We start from the raw sequence: 24,639 nt of genomic DNA, 5'->3' as shown, positions 1-24,639 counted from the left end.
GCAGCTCAAGTTTCATATAGGGCTTTACATGGGTCTTGGCAGAGACCCAGTAGAATGATCCAATATGTTCCAGTCAATGCAGAGGTGGGTATGACAGAGGCTGAAAGCTTGCTTTGGGATCCCCTTTCCGAGCAAGATGCGGTGGGTTTCTCTGTATTCTCAACAAGTGTCTGTGTACAGTTATTAGAGGAAGTATGTGCCACTGGACTCTGTATGCTTTACTACCAGCCAGTCCCATTCAGGCTGCCACACACTCACTTGCTCTATTGCTTTTACATACATGCATACACTCATATACATACAAAATATTTCCACTTACTGGGCACTCCGTAATATTTTGAGTCCATAGGCTCATGTTGGAGCTGTCCTCAATGGTGGTGCATTGCTTCTGCTTGCTATCCCAGCCACAGTAAGGGTCTCTGGCTCCTAGGCATTCTCTGCATGTGCAAAGAGAAAAGATTAAAGGTGTGAGATCATCTAGCTCTAAAGAGACGTATTTGAGTATAGTGCTTGTGTATGACAGCTGTCAAGTCCATCGGGGCTCAGCAGAAGAAACAATTTTTCTAAGCAGAGGTTTACCTGCTTGGAAGGGGGGAATGGCTGAGCAGAAGGGTGATAGGACACAAAGCAAATATCACTCACAGAAGCTGCAGATTAAAAATCAGTTCACTCCTTTCCAAGGCCTAGGGAATGAAAATGACTTTACAAATTTCAGTCAAAGAACCTTGTCATTGAGATATCTTTGTGCTCCCATGTAATCACTCAGCAGGCCAAATCTCACACAAAGCAACCTCTGTGAGTATGTTTTCTGACACGATGTCCATCCAAAGGGGTTAGACAAGCAGAATTAGCCAATGGACCACTAATAAAGGCTTTCTATTAGTGCTGGCATTTCCCGGCACAATGGCTTCATTTATAATCCCAACATCAAGATGTCAGTTTGGAAAAGTCACAGCAGAACATTATTTCTAAGCTTTTGGCTGCTTTGAACACTGCTGTATTCATTTTCCTCCTGAATCTATATTTACAGGCTAAGTGTGTGTTCCCAACATGTGAGATGCTAAAGAAAACTAACCAGGGTTCCTACTGCCACCGAACAGAGAAGGTCAGTCACAGAATTAGTCTGTACCAATAAAATTCAGCCGTATCGGCCGTTCCCATCAGTTACTTTCAAATTGTTTATTTTCGTTAAGAGAAAAAAAATAAGAATACAAGCCACATTGTGCACGTGTTGGCAAAAGACAAAGAAACGACAACTAAACCCCAAAAGATTTGCAATGCTGTTTTTTTACTCCAAATGATCCATCCCCTCCTATCACACAAAAAGGGCTGCCAGGATCTTTCCGAAAGTCCCAAATGATTTGAAAACTGCCAATTAGGCAGCAGCAAGGGACCAAGTGTTAAAATTCGGTTCAAAAGCGTAACAAGAGAGTAATAACATTTATTCTATGGGTTGGTATCGGTATGATAAATGAAACATCAAAAACAAATAAATAAATAAAATATCAAATGCAACGCGATGAGAAGTGAACTGCTCCCTCCCAGAAATCTTTGAAATCCTATTAGTCTGTAATAAGCCACAAATGACAAAGCACGTTCCCAAAGCACAGCTGAAAACACTCTATCAGCTTTTACTGACTCCACAGCCATTTGCCCCAAAGCAAACCCTGGACAGTTTTGCTGTCTTGTACCCTTTCCTTTATATATGTATATATGCACCATATATATGCATACATGCACATGTATGTATTTATGTTTTAATTATGAGTTTCCACTTTGCTCCGACACTGCATCAAGACATTTCCACTACTAAAGATTTCACACACTGAGCTGTAAGGAGCAAAACTTTATCTTTCCTGATTTAGGAAGGTAGTTACAAGGACTGTCTACATCATTTTTCCTCCAGCTGCTTCAAAACACCCAAGGAAAAGGCAAAGATGATTTCGTCCCAGCCCCAGGCAACAGAACATCAAATATTTGCTTAGAAAAGACTCCGTATCCCCAGTCCAAGGACACAGAAGGGGCATATACTGCTTTGCTTTACTCTGGCTAGGCATCCTGAACCTACTGCCCAGCATCCCACACTGCCCCATGCCTGCAGTGGGGCTGCCTCCATCCCCAGAGCTGCCCCAGTCATCCACAGCCCCTCACAGGAGACTGAGCAGCAGCACCTGCCCAGGTAAAAGCACTTCAGCTGTGAGCTTCTCTCTGGAGAGAGAAGAATAATAATGAGAGAAGCAATGGGGGGGAAGGGGGGAGAAGAAAGCCCCTGCTTTTAGTTACAGAGGGTTTGGTCATGCTTTCAGACCTGACACTGAGTACAAGCTATTGTTTCCGATGACATGAAGCCATTTTGCTGGGCACCCGGCGAGCAGAGAGAGGTCATTGTAATTCATAACAGGGAAGGCTGTTGCGAGCGTCACCCTATTATGATACACATTTTCTCTGAATTTAATTTATAGGAAAACATGTGCTGCATAAATTCAGGAAATAATCTCCATATGTTCTGAGCTGCAGCCCTCAGCCACTCTGCAGGCTGCAATATATCCCGGTTAGGCACTGGCCACTTTAGCTGCATGACACACATTACAAATAGTGCCAGCAATGTGCTGCTACCAGCTGAGAGCGGTGAGCTGAGGGTCCCTGATGGAGCACTGGGGTGGCTCAGCTTTGCTCTGCCCCCAGCTGATGGGCACCATGAGATGGCCGTGATGTCCAGCTGTGGCAAAAGCCTTCTGCGAGTAGTAGGGAGCTACAGCTGCCTATGTGCCCTGGCTGCTGGATGTAATGCATCCTTACCCCACTGCTGCTGCCATCTGGGCAGGGCCTGGGCTCTGCTGGGCTGTCAAAACTCACACTCTGTAATTTAACAGCCATCAAAGACCAGGACTTCTTCCCATCTGACGGCAGGCCCTCAAAACCATTTGAAATCTATAAACAAAATAGCTATGCTGTCTGCCTCCCCTCAGGATTCAGAGCCCACTCTGCTGCCTCAACTCTGGTAAGAAACCTATTATATCAGCTGACAGCGGTACACTTAGGGGTGAGGAGGAATGTTATTTACTTACACACAATTTGCTCCATTTTTTTCCCTTTCCAAACACAAAAAGCATTACAATGTGCATTACTGCAAGAGAACATTTCTGGCAAGTACTTTAAGCGAACACTTCAAAATCCACCCTAATTTATATCTTTACAATATCTTTAGAACACATGTCCCTATTTATGTCATTAAGAGATAAAACCACGCCAGCAAGCACACGGCAAAAGGCATACATATGTATGCATGCATGAACGCACAGATCAAAATGCTTCAGAAATGTGTTGTCATTCTTAGCAAATCAGGCACTGTGGTGTGGAAAATGGAAAGATATCATAGCATTTCCCTGTGCGCAGAACACAAAATAAATTGAAATGTTTATGTGTAAATCTCATTTCATATTATGATGCTGCCGAAAAGTCTCATGCGGGCCTGGGGAACCAAAGCCACGCAAGGCGCTATGTACATACTGCGAAATAAGATAGAAGGAAGTCAACATGCCATAATGAAATTCTGATGTTTCAAAGTCAATGGGACTTTGGCCATTGGCTCAGTGGGGCCAGAATTTCACACCATACATACAGCAGTGAAAACTGCACCCAGTGACAGGCTAGGAATGCCTCGAGGGACTCATGACACAGTATCACTTCCCATCATTATTTACACAGGCAGAGGGAACCCATTATCCCAAAAGACAACCTAAGCGTGGTGGGTTAACACTGGCTACATTAATGCTAATGACTTATGTAATGAAATCCCAAAAAGTGGGATGTCTATGGAAGTGAGATGATGATACCACATGGTTCATGCCCCCTGTTTATCTCTGGCCATCTCTTGACTGTAGTACATTCAGTGAGGACTCAGGAGAATACCTCTTGATGGATATCTAAGAGGTTGGATTTATTATGACAGGGCGTTACTATCAATAGCGATTCACTTTAATTCATTGCCTTGCAGTAAATGTCTTATCTGAGGCATAATGGCATACACTAAAAATGCTCAATTGAAAAACAATTCCATTTGTGTCTCCTATTCAAGCTATTTTTTCCCCTGGTTTCTTATTCTCACTTACTAAAGACATTTGCATGAAAATAAGATCTTACTCATAAGAGCTCACCTGCTGCCTGCTGTCTGGGAGCTGTAAGGCTCCCCGTTGTTGGCTATTGCAATCATTTTTACAGCAGTCATCTGGGATAACACAAAGGATTAAGACTCTACAATTGGAACCGTATCCAAAGTGCTGTGAAGTCAATGGAAACTCCTAGCTATGACTCAGAAGAGGTTTTACAGTGCCTCTGAAGCCTGGATTGCTGAGCCTTTGTTAACAACATTCTCTGTAAAAAGGTTTCTGCTTCCAGTGTGTTGGTCCTGCCCAATACCTCCTCAGCAGAATCACAGGCTTGTGATATGGAAAAGGACACTATAGTACTTTTTTTGCTTTCCTGTGTCCCAGGGGCTACTCGGAGACATATCTAAGGCAATGAGGCCTCCATCCATACTGACAAGGAAAAGGGAAGGAAAGATGAACAGAATCCAAAGGCAGCTGTAGAGAACCAGGAGGCACCTGAGAGGCGTGTACCCTCCATGTGTGTGGTTGAGGGGCTGGCCCCACTACTATGGTCCCTGTGAAAAAAAATACTCATCCCTCCTAAAAAACAAATGGATCACAGATAAAGCAGTCAGTGACCTAAAACAGAAGTCCTCCTAGCACCAAGGTTTTCACTGAAGGTATCTCTCTCTCACATCCCTTCTCAGGCGCTGACCTGTGTCCTAACCCCACCTCTGCTCTCTGCCTGCAGATGTGTGACACTGCTGAATCAGTCCTCTTCAAGGGAGCTGCATTTGTCTAAAGAACACAATAACGATGGATCAGCGAATATACCTGCTTCCTAAAAAGAACAACTGTTCCAAGGTCCATTGCAAAGTGACAGCAGCATTCTCATATCCTAAATAACACAAGGATCTGAAGACTTTTTAATAGCCTGAATTACATCTTCTTTCAAAATCTTCATTAAAGCTTAAAAGCCTGTAGCTCTAAGGTTTCTCATTCCCATTTTAATTTGCTCTGGTTCTGGATAACTTCATCTTTTGGTTGTTTTACCCTGTGAGCTAAAAAGCTTTAGACTGTGTAATAAATGGATCATCAAATCAATAGAACCAGACCCAAGAGATCAGTCTTCAGCAGACCAAAGGAAAGAAAGATTTACTGGAACCTCTTCCCATTCTTACTACCAGATAGAAGACAGCAAAGAAGCCTGTTCATACCAAAAAACAAGAAGACATCATCCAGAGCGCTCACACTAAAGAACTGTGCTCTTCTCATCTTTCAGGATGTGCTCGCTCTCCAACTTTTGTTCCCTCTTTGCATTTATCTCGTTCTCATTATTTTTTACTTCTAAGAATTTCACATTGGTTTGTTCCACTCTTTGAGCAGGTATCTCTGAGAAAGCAGCACTTTGCAAGCAATACAGGGGTATTAGCTCTGTCTGTTAGTTGCTGGCATGTGGCTCTGTTTGGAGACAGGCACTTCCTGACAAGGTTAGCTTACTGTCCCATTGCAATCAACATGTGGAGGGGATGAACTAAACAAATAATCACATTAGCTTCCAGCCAACCAAATCATAATTACTGACAACCTCAATAGCCCATGCAAGGGAGAGTGGACTTCTGTCTTCCCTAAGTCCAAACGGCATGAAAAAAGAATAAGAATCAAAAGGATGTTCATGGCTTAAGAAAATAAGATTAGGAAGGAGGTAAAAGCACCAGACCTTCAAACAATGCCTCTAATTTTGATACCTTTAAAAATTCAAACTGCAGAGGTGAGTTACTGATCTGTACAAATCCATTATCTTTCCCCACTGAGGAAAGAAGCCAAGTGGAACTGAGCAGCTTTAGCGAGGCAGTGGTCAAGCAGCAGTTTCATTTCTCAGCTGGTGAATGCAGCAATATTCAGTGCCAGATGCTAGTGCCCTTAGCTCAAGATGAGTAACACGTACTCCATAAGCAATTATCTGTGGAACAGGGCACTGCTCAGGAAGAGCTCACAGGTACCACCACTGTGAGGGCTGCAGCTGATGATCAGTTACAGAACTATGGTCTGCTATTCCAGCATTTGATACCGGACAAAGAGGCAGAGTAGCTGAAATGTTTGTGTGCTGAATACACATGTAATTTATCACCCACACATGCTTCGCATCAGTGACTGGTGCCCTGCACATGATTTGTTTTGAATCTTTGAAGATTAAAGCCATGGTGTGAAACAACCTCTAGAACTGAAGTCCATTTATGAACCAAACACATGTAGCTGATTTGAAAGTAACAATGCGCACACAAGGGATACTCATGGGCAGTTTCACCTCATTTTCCTTTCCTCATCATGGACCTTGACTTGCTGGTTCCACCTCCTGCCCTACCATTTTCAATATCTCTTTAATCGATTGTGGTTTATAGATTATGGCCTTGTACAATTTACACAACAAACGATTCTATTTCTTACCTTCTGACATCCCATTCCATCATCTTTTAGCAACACTGACTTCTTTATTGAATAGGTGTTTATTTTTGTTTTTAAAGCCATAAAATAAAACAACACTGCATTTATTCAAATATGAAGATTAATGCCATCCCGAGAAAAGTTCTGATTAAATCTGGATTTATGTTTACATCAGTGAAGCAGGTTATTAAAAAAAATGAATAAGCGTTGCTCCATAAACACTGTTAGAAACTCCTGTCACTGCGCCAAACAAAACTGACCTCTAACAGAAACACAAGTACAGAGGACCACTGACTACCAGTGATAGGATCAGTCATCCACAAGAAAATTGGGTTACTATTAAAGTCCTAATGAAAGGAATAGCCAGAAGGAACTCCTGAGTGCGGGGCATGTTTGTCTGGATTGCAAGAACAACCATTTCCTACCTCAGCAAGCTTTTGAGCCTTAAGAAAACATGCCCCCCCAGGGCTGCCATATGGCAAAAGGCAGAGGGAAGAAGAAAGGCAGCTTGGGCAAATCAGTGCACTCAACTGTTATTCCCTCTCTCTGCCCTGTCAGTCAGTGTCTGAAGGTGGTTGTCAGATTAAAATGTGCTCTGCTTCTGCATTTCTGCTTTATGTAGTCTCTGGAAGACACTGATGATTTAAGGATGTAAATAATGTTAAAATGGCAACTTAGGAAGGAAGAGAAAACTGCAAAGGCAGAACACTTAAAAAGAAATGTACGCGATGATGAAGAAACCTTAAAACAGTCTACAGTTATCACCCAGGCTGCACAAAATAATCCATATTCCAGCAGCTCTGTTGTGAAAGTTGGATTTTGTTATGCCCTGGAATTTCTGCTCAACAAGATACAGATTCAACTAGATAGAGTGTTTGTAGATTAATGTTGGAAAAGGCAAAGAAATATCAGCCCACCTACCACAATGCTCAGGATCTAACATCTCTTGACCAATGTAGAACTATTTCAATACCACGTAAGAGCCAAAATGAAGCAGCCAATATAGTCTCCATTGTGTTTTCCCATGTATCTATAAAAACCACCAAATGACGTCAACTCCACTCCTTTAAAAATGACAACATCACTTCAGTCAATGGATATTCCTGAAATTCAGCCCTACCCTTCCTCAGACTGGAGTGTTCCCATACATCTGTAGTATTTTGGCATTCCGACACGTAAAAGACACCAGACAGAAGTACAGTGATATGTTTTTCTACAATCCATACATATTTTATGCACTTCTGCGTATTTATATTTCATGCTTAAAACAACAGCGAAAACAAATCTGCCCTGGGTTCAGATGCTTCCTCCTCCTCAAACAGGTAGAACAGTACATCTCCTGATAAAAAGTTGATAAAGCATCTATAGCAATATAGGCAACGGGCAGTAACATTTACAATGCCTTGCACTGTAAATGCAGACTAGAAGCTTGAGACGCGAGGCAAAGCAGACATGGCAGCAGTAAGGCTGGAGACATCAGGAGTCATGTCGCTGGATGTGACCACTACCTAGAATACAAATCTTATGACCTAATAGCAGCAAATTGCAAGAATTGACAGATGCAATGGATATCTGCCCTGGGGCTTGCTGGAAGCTTCAGTTATTAATCTTGTTTGTATAACAGTAGAATCAATGTCATCTTACCATTATGTATTCCGAGAAAACTACCTGCTTTCCTGTCAGTCGCCACTGCGTCAAAACTAATTTCACATAGCCCACCTAGCAGGTATCAGATGGTAATGACTTTCAGACATCACTGATCTGAGTTGGCCCCAAGCCAGCCTGCTAGAAGTAAAAGGATCCACAGCCTAAACCACCCCAGCCTTGTGAGCAAATCACATGGGCAGGATGCCTTAAAAGTAAGGAGCAAACAAAAACCCTCAGCACATTCAACCTCTCAGATTTTTCCTCCCTCTCAGCAGCTCCAAAGCTCCCCAGAACAAATCTGCCAACCTCGTAAGGGCAGTAAGAAGACAGAAGCCCTGAAATTAGCTGACTGTACCTGGCAATTTCTGAAGTAACCTTCATCTGTTGTAGCAGTTGTACAGCCCCAGTCTCCATCTACTGCTAAACATTCCTTCTGCCACAGAACCATTCACTTGGGGCCATCTCAATAGTTCAGAGCTTAAAAGTGGGAGCCCGAAAAGTGTGCAGACAGGTTAAAATGAATGTAAAGCTTGCCAGTAGTTTGTGCATTTAATAGGAATGGGAACAACCATAATAATTCATTTGGTTCTGAGCAGAGCCCTTTCCACTCTTTCATCCTGTGCCCTCTCTCTTTCAGTAATGCAAGTACCAGCAATCTCAGCACGGACTTATTCCTCAAGCAGCCTCTTGCTGCTCTCTCTCCCAGAACCACATTGCATTTCTCTCCTCACTGCTATTTGTGATTCCCTCATACTTAAATGCCATCTACAAAGTATGCTATTTTCTTCTTCCATGCCATTAAAGATAATGTCAAATAAGATGAAACTGAAAACCAATCCCTTTGGCATCTTACTGGGAACATGCCCCTGCTCACTATATTACTTACCTTTGCCCCCCCTTTTTTCCCAATTTCAGGCACACATAGCCATGTCCTTTCCTCACACTGTTCAAATGAAACTCTCCAACTGATCTCTGGAATTCAGGCTACTTAGACCTGCACCATACCCCTGAATCTTACAGGTCCATTTCTTGCAAAGAGTACAGATGTGCTTAACTTCACATATATAAGCAGCTACATTAAAGAAAATGGGAGTAATTGCCTGCTACAGCAGATGCAAATGTGTTTTCAGGATAGAGAAAACGGTATAATTTTGCACTTCTATTTAAAGAACACAAATCCATTTCATCTACCAAACTTTACTCTTTCCAAGAGCTTTAGTGATCGTGGTTCTGTTTGATGTCTTCATTCTGTCAGTGGGAGTCTTGCTATTTACTTAAATGCAACCAGAATGCCAAAACAGATGTTCCATGATTTATTCTGATGTATTATTGGATACTGGAGATGACAAAAGATCGGCGTGAGTGCTCTCCTTTATGCCTATGAAGTCTTCCAAAGCTTTGTAGAATTATTGGCGGTACAATAATTAGCCAATTTCCTTAATATTCAAGAGGCCAAATTAGCCAAAGCAGATGGAAAATGATGAATAAGCTTCACAAGAACATTTTCATAGGCTCCTACCTTTCCTTCTGCCTCTATTTTTAAAAGGATATTCAATGTGCTGGATATTTTTACAAACTCTCAAGGAGGACACTTTCAAAACAAAATCTGGGCCAGACTTTTGACAGCCTCAGCTCAGAGGAAGGGGATGGATTTTCAAAGTCTTAATTGAACAATGAAACATCAGCATCACCTCAATGATCTGCTGGTGCTGGGCTCCAACAAACAACAGTCTGCCTTTGTTCCTTCCCTACCATTTTCACTATTTTCTCTCTGTGCTTTTTACCCAACAATCGTTCCTTGTTTGTCCTTGGAGGAACAATTGTCACTCTGATGCAGAGGTCAGTGGATTCCCAGCCCATATTCAATTGACTCCCCCAGAAGTTGGAAGCTTTTAGATCTCCTAACTGTCTGTACTGGTCATCCAATTAAGTCCCCTTCACTTCATTCCTTTGTTATAGAGGATTTTGTATCATACAAAAAGGAAAAAAAGAAAAAAAAAAAAAAATAGCAACAACAGTAACCATCAAAGCAATGCCCCAGGTAACATCTCACACCTCTTAAAGGATGATACAGGGACCGGGAAATTTCAGTTCTGCACTTTGGAGAAGCGGGTAAAAAAAGAGAGAAAGAGGGCAAAAAATTTCTGCTTCGTTACCGTGGCTGTTGACCCTTTTCTTCCCCAAAATCCCTGGAGCCACTGCAGGAGTTGCTCACCTATGTGTACTCAGCTGTCTGATCACTGGCCCAGAGCTATTTAGAGGTGAGTTCTGTTTCTCACAAGATCTCAAGTCAGCAAATAAGAGTACTTGTCAGCTGAGTCATTTCTGCTAGCTTTGCATTAAGCACCATGGCCTGAGGGGATGTGCAATAGAATTTAGGCCAAGTAAGAGGGCAAAAGCTCAGCGTTACTCAACAGCAAACCCTGCAGCAGGGTCAGAAAAGCAGACAGAGTTCAAACGAGACTGTCACAGTAGCACACAAGAGGATGTGCCTCTCTGTATAGCCTCAGAAGCATTTCCATTACCATTAGGTTGACTTGAGGTAACACACAACCAGATATGATACACACACATATGGCGAGATGTAGAGATATGGTGGTGTCAGTAATAAAGCTGCAATGCTGGATCTCCAACTATCTATCGCCAAAGCTTGGGGGCAACTTGAGGTTAAAAAAAAAATCCAAGCTCATTTGAAAATTGCAGGGAGGTTACAAAGATTTCAAAGCCATGCAAAATCCAGCAGCAAGCACAGCCAAGCTACCACCCAGCAAAGCAGCCTTCACAACACTACATGTTCAAAGGGCTTGTAGAGCTCACTTTGGACATCATCCTAATGCTCTCCAGTGAGAGAACAGCAGCACTGAAGCACAATAGGAAAACACAGCACAAGAAAGGTCCCTGCAGCCAAGTCCAGCCTGTAAATCTGGGCAGCTGACATTACAGATGTCTTCCTGTTGCCCTGCTGCTAAGACTCACTGTTCTGAAAAGACAGATTGAGACAGGTCAGTGGGCACACACAAAGCACTTGCTCAGACACCCAGAAATATATTGGGACAATGAACTACATCAAGACTTGGGGCTGAGCTACTGGTCACCATTTAAGAGATTAAATTGGTGCTGTGTCAATAAACAAACAGTAAAGGAGATGGCAGAAATCCTTTTCCCTTTCCACTTCTCCCCTTTGCTGCCGCTTTACCTCTGCTGCATCTCTGAGCCTTGGTAACAAGCCCCAGGGTTTACAGCAGCACAGCAGCAAGGTGTGCTGGAGAGATCAATGCTAGAATCAATGTTCCCTCCATACATGATCGCCTGTTCCAGGGAGAAGGCAAAGTGAAGGCAAGAGCTCTAAGTCAGCAATCAGGAGCCCACATCAGCCCCCAGGGTGCAAAAAAAGGCTGCAAAGTTTCCTGATAACATGAGGCAGAGCCAAAGAAAATAAACAGCCTTGTGGTATTCCTGCCTGGGAGGCACAAATTCTCCCTCACCTCAAAGCTTCCTGAGCCCCCATCAAAATGATTAGATTATAAAAACTGCTGAAACCAGAGCTTTTCATGGAGGCCAGTCAAGAAGTCACAGCATGACAAAAACTGTAACTGGGGCTGGGGTGGGAGCCCTTCTTCCTGTCATGGCTGTATATCAGCATGTTTTAAGTATAGACACAACAATAAGCAATAAATCACAGAAGTGCCAGGTAGAATGCACTGGAGGAAATTAAAACATCCCTCTCAATACAGTTCGGCATTGAAAGAAATACAAAGGAGACCAAGTTGACTTATCACCTGCATTGCCAGAGTGCTAAGGGGAAAATGGTTTCCAAGATTTCCAGCTGAAAAAAAAAAAGGCAGTTGAACAATTTCCTGAAGAAAAAGCTTTTCTAATTAATAATGATATCACAAACAACCTTTAAAATAAATGAACAGCAGCCTTCCTTGGCTTTCCTAAGCCTCCTTCTATTTCCCTTCTTTTTTCCTAGTGCATGCTCCCTCCGCAAGGCTCAGCCACAGAGCAAAGGATCCATCACAGTCTCCGTAAGTACATGAACCGGCCAGCATCGGAATTCAGCAAATTCTGACCTCCCACACTGCAAAACGTATGCAATCCACACTGCTGTCTGAAGTCTGCATCTCGCATGCTTTGCTATAGCCCACTAACTGGCTTACATTGCCTAGAAGTATGAAGGTAGTCAAGCTGGACTAAAGTTACAATAGCAGGGGAGGATGCTGAGGACCCCAGGCCTTAGGTAGATGGTGCTCTAATCCCCCAACCCCTGCTGTGTTGTTTTGTTTTTTTTTCCCCCTGCTTGTTCCTTTTATAGGCAGTTGAGCAAACCTCCACCATTTGAACTTTAATGGAACTGTCATACAATGTACTTATACAGGCTGAAAACTGGGACACGATCTATAAATTACCGGAAAGTTGAACTCAAGATTAGGAAAAGAAAGAAAAGGAAGAACTCATTTGTCTTGAAACTGGATCACATATATGTATACACACATAAATATTCCCAAACTGAAACTCTCCAGGACAGGCTGGAGAAGACAGCTGTTACGTTCTACCTTTTTAAATCTCTGCTTTTAAGAGCTAAGGACAAGATGGCATTTCCCAGCTGTGATTCTTTCTCTTACTTTGGTGTCAGCCTCTCTGTATAAGCAGTTAAACCTTTACACATTAAACACTTCTGAGTTTACCTTGCAGTAATGTCCAAGTTACATTTTCTAAAGAGATAATTAAAAAGGCTCAGCAAAAATAGAAAAAGCCGTCATTTTTATACCCAGACAGACGTGAATTTAGTACAAGCTGATAGATAAACTCTACTTGTTGAAAATAAAATTATTGTGACATTTTCTGTATAAGATTTTTGGCAAGAGAACAGGGACATCTTGCACCAGGCTGTGAAAGAGGGAGTCCATTTAGATGGTGCTAACAAATTCCTTCCTCCTGTCTAGCACAGAGGACATCAGTTTCAGAGAAAACTCTCATAGAGAAAAGCAAAGCAGAGGCAGATGAGGAGAGGAAGGAATGTTTTTAGAGATGTATACATACAATCAGTTGGTTTCACACTGGTTCACCTGCTAGAAAGAAGGGCTACCATTCATTTCCAAATGCCTACGGCACTTGTTTCTGGGTGAAGAACTACTCTGGAGTCAGGGATGATCATTAAAAATATGTATATTTTTTCCTATTCTCATAACAGGTGTAATCAAGACACAGAATCTACCCAGGTGTAGGAGGTGTCACACTTAGTCAAAATGAGCTATTGGGTTCCAACAAGGAGCCATGTAACACAGCCCTGCCTCATCAGACGTTTGAGAGGTGATCACTCAGATAAGCAAGGATAAGCTGGCTGCAACCCAGCCAGAAACCTGTAGCCACACAGCCAGAAAAACACATGAAGCTAATAAAATCAACACTGAAACGTTACATTTCTTTTAAAAAAAGAAGTAAACGTTGAAAGTCCTTCCTTGGGAAACACACAATTATTTTCTTATGAGGACTAATTAATATAAACAACAAAAAAAATATTATTCATTCTCATTACTCCTGTCATCAGTGTATTATCAGGAGATGCACTTTCAACAGTGTCTTTTGTCTTTCAGGGATAGAAAAAAAGCATTCTATATCGAATCAGGCTGGAATACGTTTCCCTGGTGCTTTTCTTTTTAAGCTGAAGTGGAATCTATCAGCACTATAAATTTGCTTACCCTTCTGTTCTGTACATGGAGCATCTCTCCAGAGGAATTTTCAGCACTCCGTTATTTAAGCCCACAAAGAGAGACCTGTCGCTGTGCAGGATTTGGAGACTTCTGATTGCTTCCCGTTGTCCATCAGGGAGGATCTGCATTTCCTCTAAATAACAACTCCTCAGGCTCCTGTTTGTGGTAGAAAGGGCCTTCAAGATGGTGCCATACTCTAGCAGGACAAGAAACAAAGACACAAGTAAATCTTGGAGATATTGGCTTCATGTCATACCTACCTAAAGATCAAAATACTGATGTCATGCAGTGGCTTTAACCCTAGCTCTGTATCATTTTCTAATTTGAACATACTTGCTGCCCACAGTATAAAGGGCCCTTGCTCCATGGTTACAATCCAAGGCAGCTCTCAGACATTACAGAAACCAGAAGGACTTGAGCCATCTGAAGAGTGAGTACCTGGAAATATTTCCCACTTGGAGCACCGAAGCAGAAAAGAGCACGGTCCTGTTACCAGTGAGTGGTAAGGAAGGTGACCTGAGATAGCAGGGATCATTTCTGGTGCCTCAAAGTCTATTTTTCTTTTGGTTTATGGAGCAGATCTGCGTGATTTGATGTCATGACAAATGACAACAGATGCAGCTGCCCTGCTGGAAATCTCAGAGGCCTCCATAATGATTGCATGGGTCATGAGTCTAATTGATCCTCTTCCTGGAAGAAGCTATCCTGCTAGCTTGACAAGGGGATGTTACAGCATCAGCAGTGCATATGCAGAAACATATATGCTTGTGCTCACAGTGCTCTTAGCTAAACAATCTGAAGATCTGAAAAGCCGTGGGAGATTTACGATGGGCAAAAGGGGTAACCACACTGTTCTTCATTAAAATCCCAAAAGAGGTCTGTCAGCATCAATTGTTCTCAAACTTCAATCTTTCTATCCAGATCATTTCTGTATTGGTGCCAAAGCTCAGCTATTTGCAGCAGTGGGGTTGGCTGCAATGCAAAGCCTTTTTTTTTTCTTCTTTTTTTCCCCCCTCTCTACTTAACAGAACCTTAAGTGTGGAACAGGACTGAGGCCCAGGTTTGGGTTTTGGTTTTTCTCAGCATTGGTTTTGTGTTCAGTGCTACCTTGGAGCAGGGCTGTTACTCCTTAAGAATTTGTTTATTTTAAACATTTCAGGTCCAGCACAGCTTTGTGTTCAGTCACCACCAATCAGGGCAGGAAATCAAGTGAATAAGGAGCTATGTTATGGCAGAAGGCTTTTCCATAGAAGTGATACAAGACAGAAATAACCTCAGCTTTCTGGCTTAAAATATCAATTTAAGATATCAAAATGGCAGAACCATGTCATATTTCCATTTAACTACAATCTTATCATCTAATCAATGTCCAGGGAGGCTCCTACAGTGGGAATGTTACTAAAAGACATCAAAGATGATCAGTTTTGAAGCAAGTGGAGGTAAAAGTTAGATAAAACAATCTGGGAAGGTGGTAACATGAGAATGAGGCAATTCAGATCTGAGATTAAACTAACACTTATGGAGGCAATCTGTCTTATTCTAAAGTCAAAGCTTCTGCTATAGAGGGTAACAACATTATACCCATGAGGTTGGCCATATGCTCTGATTAATCAAGATACTTAATTTAACCTCTGTCATTAGTATGAATATGGGCTAAGACAAGCATTAGTAACACTTTACCCTTCTTCAGCACCTTTCATTTAGACAAGATATCTGTGCCTTTCAGAAGAGGCAGTGTCCTGCTAATTGGAGGACGGCAATAGAAATTAAGAAACTCAAATTATACACTTAATACTGTCACTATGCATGAAAACACTGCCTTAACTTCCCCATCCACATTGCATTTCAGTGCATGATTGTTCCTGAAAGCAGATGGACTCACATCCCAGTAGGCATGTGGAATTGCATAGAGAAACTTCAGGCAAACCCGGAAGTTAAGAACTGTTATTGCTTATTAGAGATGAGTACACAGTAGTGCAGAGAGGCAACATATGTGCACAAAACCACAGAACGTTTTGGTGACCTTTGCTCTTCCCCACTGCCATGTATTAGCCTGATCAGTTGAAACATGTTTTTGTAAATGGAAGAAAAATGTTACTGTTGTTTTCAAACACACTGTAGATTTATGGCCCATTCACTTGGGAATATGCCTACATTGTGCTTTTAATTTATTCAGGCAAACTAACTTCCATGAAACATTGTGCCAAAATGATATTGAACGACTACTGTGTGACGGTGTCACTAGCTGCCTCCCAGTCTATGAGCAAGTGGAGGCAATTTTATTAACCTCTATACGTTCTTACCTGTTCCAATGTACATCACGTGGTAGAGAGTATCCTTCCCCTGTACAATATCAACCACTAGTTTAGAGAATCGAATGCTGTCCTGAGTCACATACGGGTCTACAGTGACCGGCTGCACCACGTCGTTCATCAGGAACAAGCGCTGCGCGTCCTGCAGGACTCTCTCCGTCAGGTTCTCATTCGGGCTGTCATCACTCAGCGTCCCACACTAAACATGGAAGATGGAACTTCAACACCTGTGTTTTCTTTCAGTAGACTGAGACCAAACCCAGAAATGCTCAATTTTAACCAGCCATGCCCTGATGATTTCCTGGGGAGGTGGGCCTGTGTGAGGGTCCCACCATCAGTCATGGGTTACAGCTGGCTTTGGCCTGTAGCTCACTTTTATTAGAAAGTTCCTCTCAGCTGGTCTGCAGACCAGCAATGGGGTGTTTCATTCTTTGAGGTACTTTGGAGCCAGCATAGCAAAGAGCAAAAGGTATTAACAAACTGAGGAGGGAAAAAAAAACAACAGATTTAAAGCTTGTTATAGAAAGAGAGATTTAAAGTTAGCAGTGGAAACAAAGATTTTGTGGCAATAAATCCTTGAAACATTTCCAATAATCTCCAGACTCTACCTGGCATCTCAGTCTGTATAATGCACAAAACCTGGAGGTTAAAAAAAACTTGAAAAACTGGTTGGTTTTGCATCAAAGAATTTAACTTCTCACACTGCTTTTCTCATGTTCTCTCTGGACAGACCCCTCCATCTTCACCTTAACCTAAACAGGTAAGCTACTAAGTGCCCCCTCCCTCTTCTAACTTTATTGGCAGTACAGATCGACCTTGTTGAACCCATCCTCCAGCATTAACGGAGATAGAACTCAGGTCCATACAGAACAGAGGGGAAGAGGAGAGTTTATCTCGTGTCATTTGAACACCAGCTCAAGGCCTAGCTCTCATTAACTGATGACCACATCTGAGCAGTTTCACTAGAAAAAAAACTATTCTTTTTCTTCATTTTGGGTCCAGGTGTTTTTGCTTTCTTTGGAAGGGAACTTATTATTCTGCAAATTAGGATGTTGATCTACTGCACTCCAGCTACAGTACACAACTTTCCCATATGCACACTCTCGATATTCATTGAAGCAACTCATCAGCATGGCAACCTTTCAGAGGTGCACCGTGTCGAGCTCCTCCTACCAGCTCACAGGAATTTAGCTCACATGTTCACAATCAGTGCAATCAGATCCCACAGCTGGTATACCGAGTCCTACAATTGAAACGCCTTTAAGAACTAATTTCTGCACCAAAGACATTTGTCAGCATTGTACAGAACTTGGTTTCTGTAAAACTCCACCACCAATATTTCAGAACCTGTATGAATTAGGTGAATGGGGTGTTGAGAGTTCACATCACCTATGAGCATGTCTATTCTCTTGTCAGTTAGAACCTTTCTCTGAGTACTCAAACTAAAGATACACCAGTGTTGTTTTTTTTTAATATGTTTTTAGATGGCCTTTAGTATCTTTTTTTGCTCCATCCCAAGTCCTGAAAGTTTTCCAGCTGTATCTTTTCTGCTGTCTCCTGTACTCCTTTTGGTTTACACTGCTGTCTTTTTACGGATGGTTTTCCCCCCACTCTCTTTCCTTTCTAGAGCATCACTGAAGGAGTCCCAGTGGCAGGAATGTCATTGTTGGTTTTGTTTTCTATTCTTGTCAAGTCACAGATAATCCTTTTGGGCTGCTGGCAGCCTGTATGCTGACACAGCATCTCTCTGGTTTGCTTTTATTTTGTTTTGTTCTAATTTCTTGATTATCTGCGCTGCCCTGATCCTCTGTATCCTTCAGTATTTCTCCTTCCTCTCTGAACGACAAAAAGAAATTGGCATCTTTCCTTCATCCTCCTTTGTGAACACTGAAGCAAAAAAATTAATTTAATTTTTTCACAATATCTGCCTCTTCTGTCACTAAATTACCCTTGTCATCTCCTAAAGACCCTTCACTGACCTCTTGTTCCTCCTGTACTTGAAAAACATCTTAATCTCTTCTGCAATCTTCCTTTGTCTGCCACATATCTTCTTTTCCTTTCCTTATTTTCCCCTGACCCTTTTCTTTCATCTTGCTGCTGCAATCTTTGCACTCCACATTTTATCTGATACTTTTCACTACATGGAAATGCTTTCCAAAGCCCTTTTCTATTCCTCCAGGGTTAGCCCAGCAAGGGACAGAAGAAAGTCCTTGATTCTCATTTAACCTTAACATTCCCCTTTAAATTCCAAAAAATGTGATAGAGAACCTGAGAGTGTCCCCCTTTCTGTAGGGAGAAGCCCTCTCATGTGCTGTGGGGGAATTCAGGGGGCTCCTCGGGAATAACAGAGGTGCAAGACTTGCCTCCTCTCGGCTCCTGCAGTGATTTCAGCTGACTGCAGAGTCCATTTTGGAAAGCCTCTGATACCATCAGCTTGAAGGCAGATGGCACTTGCAGGTAACCTCAGCACCTCTTCCATTATAAGGCAGAACCAGATTCACACAATTGGGATGGAAATATTCACTGTGCAGAAGCAAGGACAGAAGGACAAGCTTGTCCTTTCCAGGATACTCCAGGTGGGAAAGGACTGAGCTATAAAATGGGTTCTCACTACAGAGGACTGAGAATTGTGGGGTGCTGTCAAATGCATTCTCTGTGCTGCACTGTCAGAATCTAGGCATAAGTCTGTTCTATATGTTTCAAATTGGCCTTAACTCATAACTCTGGAAAACTGCTCATTGTAAAATCAAACATTTTTAAGGCTAAAAGGAATCTCTGTGACCATCATCATGTAGCCTCTTCCACCAGTCACTACTTCAACGTGTCAGTAACTTCTGGCTGAGCTACCATGTCTTGGCAAGGCATCCATCTCACACTGAAACACTGCCTTTGGGGCCCTACTAGATGATGAAAAATTCATCACATCCTTACACAGTTGATTACTTTTCTTGTTTAAAAACACAGGTTGTCTCCATTGTAGTTGGTCAGCTTTGGCTTTCAGCCCTTAAATCTGAAGCTTTGGTGGGAATATGCTTGCATGCCCCCGGTGAGGACCACGTGCTCAGCTTTGAACATGCTTATCTGTATAAAGATTCAGATTTTCTCACTAATCCCACAGTCTCAATAAGATGCAGCAAAGAGTTCCACAGACTAAAATACCCAGAAAGGTGGAGAAACATCATTTATCTGCACCACGGGTCTACCTGGAAAAACAAGCCCCATACAAAACCCAGTGGGATGACGAAATGTAAAAAGCTCCAGAGCAACACAAAGGGCAGCAGCAATACCTGGAAATTCGGGATGGGGTTTGCTGTCGGCAGCCAGGCTGATCTTGGGTTCTCTTGGTAACGGAAAGGACCGTTAAAAGCCTGAGTAATGGCACTGAGATTGAAGGCACACACTGCTGAGGCAGCTATGCTGTTTCTGCAGAAGGGGAGGAAAAAAACGTATATATGTATAAAAATCAATTTAATCATTAGAACACTGACATTTTCATCATAACAGACATCAAACTCCACTCAAACAAAATACATGTAAATTGCCGGGTAGACGTACAGTGACACCAATCTCACGGGGAGCAAAAAAAAATAAATAAATAAAGCGTAAAATGCAAATGAATCGCACGACAATTCTGAGAAGGAGTGTTAAGCTTGGTTTTAAAGTGCCTATGATTTAAGGGTTACAGAAGCAGTCCTGACATGAAAGGTGAGTACAGTTTAATTTGCATGGGTTATTTGTGTCCAGCTTTATTTCTATTTATTTATTTATTTTTTAACACCTCATCTGTCTTGATTGATTGCGAACAACCTAATTTTTAATCTCTTGGTGTTTCTCAAGGTGAAAGTCTGTTTCTACCAGCTCCAGCTATCAAATACATCCCCTACTATTTGTATGTTCTACATGTATAAGCACACGCTTGCATGCACACAGGGAGGGAACGACGGCGCACACCAAGCTGGTAGATACAGTAGCTCAGCAGGCACAAATGTCTTGCTAATATGTGCAAGCCTCTGTCTGCAGTGCTCACTGCTCTGCATTCCCAGCTGGGCGCAGCATCTGGCAGGCCAGGCTGCTCACCATGCACACACCAGCCAGGGGAACGCAGCGAGAGAAATGCTGCTGCAGGAAGGACTCTTTGGCAGGGAACTGGTTTTGGGGAGGTGATGCTGCCCATGCAGACTTGCACACAGATCTGTTGGGGTTTTGGCCCATTTCAGCCATTCCTTTGTGGTCCTCAGCAGGCTCAGTGCTTTGTGCCCACACAGGGTTGGTGTACACCTCCCTGATGGGAATGCTGGTAACCTGAAATTCCAAACCTGCTGACAGCTTCTCTCTATTTTATTTTATTTTTTAAAAGAAAAAGAATAACATTTAGAGAGAAAGATATCAAAATAAAGCTAAAAATAAAGCTAGTGCAGAAGACTGACTCGTCATGGTGCCTTTTAAATAACCCAAGCGCTGCTGTATGTATCTTGCTGCTAATTAAAGCAATTTGAATTCTCTGAAAAGAACAATTTTTTTTTAACTAAACCAGTAATTACACTTTCTCACAGGAAAAAGAAAAAGCAAAAAAAAAGCCTCGCTTCACAGTCCCAGTCAGGAAAGCAAAAAGCCAGATTCTTTCACAGCTTATTTTCCTCAGAGCCATACAACGTCAGGAGGAACTTTTCACTTTGCCCTCCCGTTCCCCACTCCTGCCCCTGCCCTTCTATCCCTGGAGTGATGGAGTAGCTCCCTTTGAACATGTCAAAGCAATGCTGGGTGAACCTTTCTCCACTTTTGTCTGCACACCGCTGACGCAGTGCATGCTCACAGACAGCAGCTCTTAAGACAAAGCTAATGATGGATGACAAGTAAATGCCTGGAGGCACGCATGGGAGGAAAAAAAAAAGAGAATGAGATGGAAAATGAAAAAGGAAAAGAAAGAATAAAACCTTGCTAGTCGAACAAAAACACTTTAAAAATAAAAAAAAAAAGAAAGAAAAAAAAAAAGGACCTTTTCAGGGCCCTGCTAAAGAACCCACAGTGTATATCCCATTCCCTTTGCTGAAGAGGAAAAAGGAATGACATTTTTGATGAAATAATGCTATCTGTGGCCTGGCCTATTTCCCATCCCTCCCTATGAAAAGTCGGAGCCCAGTCTCCAACCAGAAGCATCAGTTTGGGCAGCAGGCCCCTGGCATGATGTGCAGCCTCCTTTATTCCACCTCCCACTCCCCAGCACTAACTCGATTTAGATTTAGATTAGATTTGAACTGGTTTAGTTCAAGGAGGTTTTTACACAGTCTCCATTAGCTTACAGAAAAAAACTGTATTGAAAGTTTCTTAAATATCTCATCAGCAGCTTCCTCAAAAATTCTTTCTCATTGATTTAGCTGGATATAACATAAAATGAAGCAGTACATCCTTACGTGGGTATGACCACAATTAAATATGATACAGACTAATTGCCTTTTAAGATGAACCTAACTGCATTAAACATGAAACTTCCAAAATAAAAACACCTTTCTTTTTTTTTAAAGTAATAGTTTTTAGGTGCATCCGTATTCCATTATAAAGGTACTCACACTAGAGCACACATCAACCCTCTTTGGTATGCAGCACTCACGCAGCATGATATCAGTCCCAGTGGAAGTTAAAAGAATAATTACCATTATTTCTCTAGTCGAATGACAAATTGGAACATTTTCTCTTTTGAACTCTCAAAAGAACATCATGTTGTAGACCCAAAAAGCTACTTGATCTAACTTCAGCTATTATCAATAACTCATCTCTTCTATTACACAAATGTTACATATTATACTGTCCTCAGAAGATACCAGAGGGAACATACACCCATAATGTGAGAAGAGTGACTGAACTGCAATCCAAAGGAGACAGGGGTAACACTGCGTCTCACATTTTAGCAAAACTGGAGACAGACACAACACGAGAGAACTGTTCCAACCAGAGCTAGGCCATGTATCCCGTTTCACTCAAAATCTATATCATTTTGATTAATATAATACATTTATTAATAATTTTATTCTCGTTTCCAATTTCCGTTCTTGGCTGGATGAATGGACAAATGGATAGATAAAACATTACCACTCTGGGCATCATAAAAGTCCTCTCTGATATTTTTCTTTAAAAAGTCTCATCTTTATCATCCACAGCAGTTGCCAGTTTCCCTTTTCACATTCAGGAAGTTTCACTAACAGCCTTTAAACATTTTTTGGAAGGACAACAACTCAAAACCAGAACAGACGTACTCTAAAGTCCACAGCCAAAGTCCAATGCTCAACTATGTATATTTTTTCACCTCTGAATCCATCTCATCTAACTGTTGCACAAATAGAGACACCCAGAGCAAGCTGCCCAGAACCATGCCTAACTGGCTTGTGAAACTCTTCAAGAAGGGAGACTCTACAAACATTTTCCATCTGCTTCTCCAAAGGCTCGCTTTTGGCTGGCGTTGGTAACAGAAGAGCAGAAGCCAAACATGGAAGGTGAATGAGAGTGGCAATACACTTACCTACTTGTCATTCACAAACTGGGAATATCATTTTGGCTCTGTTCACTCTCCTAGCAGAAAGTACACATGCTAGTTCTGCAGTTAAAAGAGGCTTCATATCCTTATTCATATCCATGGGTCCACATCCTCCTTCCTATTCAACAGCACTCCATAGCAAAAACAGCCCCAAAGAAGTTGGCTACCCAGCTTGAGAAAGGCATTTTGAGTGATTGTCAGGTGGAGTAACTAACTCAGATTTCCATTCCCTAGTTTACACATCAGGATAACACCCCCCTAGAGAACATGTATTATTGAAACTCAATACCACACAAGCTGGTTATAGCCTGAAACTTATCATCCTAGCCCTGGGCTTCAGAGAAAAAGTTATTTGAGGTTTTCTGTCTTAAAAAAATACATTATGAGTTTTTTAATATATTTTTTAATTAACTTCTCCTTTCTGCCTTCCCAGCTACAGTAAATCATTCCAATTACAAGTTTTTTCAATATCAAGCTAAGAAAAGGTGATTATGAAGTTTCAGAAATCATTCCTTCCCCTTGGAGTTCTAATGCTGCTCTTGATTTGTGGTCCTGAGACTGTTCCTAGCAGAGGTACAGACCCACTTAGAAATGTCAAAAGCTGTGTAGCTTGCTCGGCCTTGCATATATAATGTATTGTTCAGCAGCAGTTTATGCTGATTTCAGTACAGGCTATTGTGATGCCATTTGCCTCCTCCTTCTCCTTTTAATCCTTCTCTCTAAGTGTATATATTTGTCCTTTTCTAGGGCCAGCCCTGATGTTCACACAATAGTGTCAGATTATCCAGGCAGTAAATCTGGCTGAAAATAAGTTCATTTTTCTCCTGGGTCTTTTTAAGATCAACTGTTTGAACTACATAAGTAACAGAAAGTCAGAAGTCTGTTACAGCTCAAGTTTATATAAAATTAGGTAATTTAGAAATGTACTGTCAACTTTTAGGGACCCCAGACAAACATGAATAATGGACTGAAAACACTGTCCTAAAGCACTGTTGCCATGATGGATAATACAAACCTACCTATTCCTTTTTGTTAAACAAAGGATCTTTCAAAAATCGTTGCTCAGACCAAGATCTCAGGATACTGTCAGTCTCAGACTGCTGAGCACAGAAGAAGGGCAGTGAAAGCAGTGCAACTTACACATTAGTGGTGAAGACACCATAGATCAGGTCTTGCTCAGGAAGGTAGAAGGTGCTTTGCAATTCATTATAATAGAAAGGGATTTCTCCAGCACGGGAGCAGTTCAGTCTGGCCTTCATGAAAGTTGTCCATGTGTCCTCCAGCAAAAATCTCCCTCCAATGTCATTTTTGCAGACCCTGGCCACACGAGAATATACAGTTTTCCCACAATCGTGTTCTACCGCATTCTCTCGAAAAAAGAAGTAGGTGAACAAACCGATGTCATAGGCAGCAATAAAGTTTGGCTCTGAAAAACAAATGTGAAGAGATTTATACAGGTCAGAAATCAATCCATGCTCAACTTGCCCAATGCATTACAGCCAGCTCCCTCTATGCAGGCTGTCAAAGCTGCAACCAAAGGGAGTTCAGAGTTAGCAGCAGGCATAAAAACAGTACATGAGAATAATGATATATGGGGGTACAGCTCTAGCTCCATTTTTCAGATCTGGGAAAGAGCTCATCATTTCCACACTTCAATGGCAAAGCTGCTATTGACTTGAGTGAAAGGACTTTGCCTGTGCACTCCTCTCCTTACCTATAGTCATCTTACGACATACAGCTTTTCCACTGAGCTCCTTTACCTATTCTTTTCTGAACTGCATCTTATGGAGTGTTAAATATGCTGTTTGCATCCACTCGATTCCCCAGGCTGATGCACTGAAACGCTCAACCTATTTTCCCAGCATAGTCACATCTGGCTTTTATCACGAAGCCTTTCCAGTTTC

At 41.9% G+C, this 24,639-nt stretch overlaps 1 protein-coding gene across 6 annotated transcripts in view; it reads right to left on the bottom strand.

Moving 5' to 3' along the window:
- The window catches only part of SEMA5B (semaphorin 5B), a 247,269-nt gene that overhangs the window by 40,292 nt on the left and 182,338 nt on the right, over nt 1-24,639 (bottom strand). For all 6 annotated transcript variants that reach the window (XR_011904333.1, XM_072341968.1, XM_072341964.1 and 3 more), the window contains 5 exons: nt 23,876-24,161; nt 19,494-19,629; nt 16,198-16,405; nt 13,883-14,090; nt 320-437 (listed from right to left, as the gene is read on the bottom strand). Coding sequence is in view for 5 of the 6 variants with exons in the window: in XM_072341968.1 (XP_072198069.1) it covers nt 320-437; nt 13,883-14,090; nt 16,198-16,405; nt 19,494-19,629; nt 23,876-24,161 (956 nt within the window). In the remaining variant the exon portion in view is untranslated. The remainder of the gene's footprint in view (nt 1-319; nt 438-13,882; nt 14,091-16,197; nt 16,406-19,493; nt 19,630-23,875; nt 24,162-24,639) is intronic.

The sequence above is a fragment of the Excalfactoria chinensis genome, chromosome 7 (assembly GCF_039878825.1).
Source record: "Excalfactoria chinensis isolate bCotChi1 chromosome 7, bCotChi1.hap2, whole genome shotgun sequence".
Taxonomy (NCBI): Eukaryota; Metazoa; Chordata; class Aves; order Galliformes; family Phasianidae; genus Excalfactoria; species Excalfactoria chinensis.
This window is presented reverse-complemented; position numbering and strand designations above follow the sequence as displayed.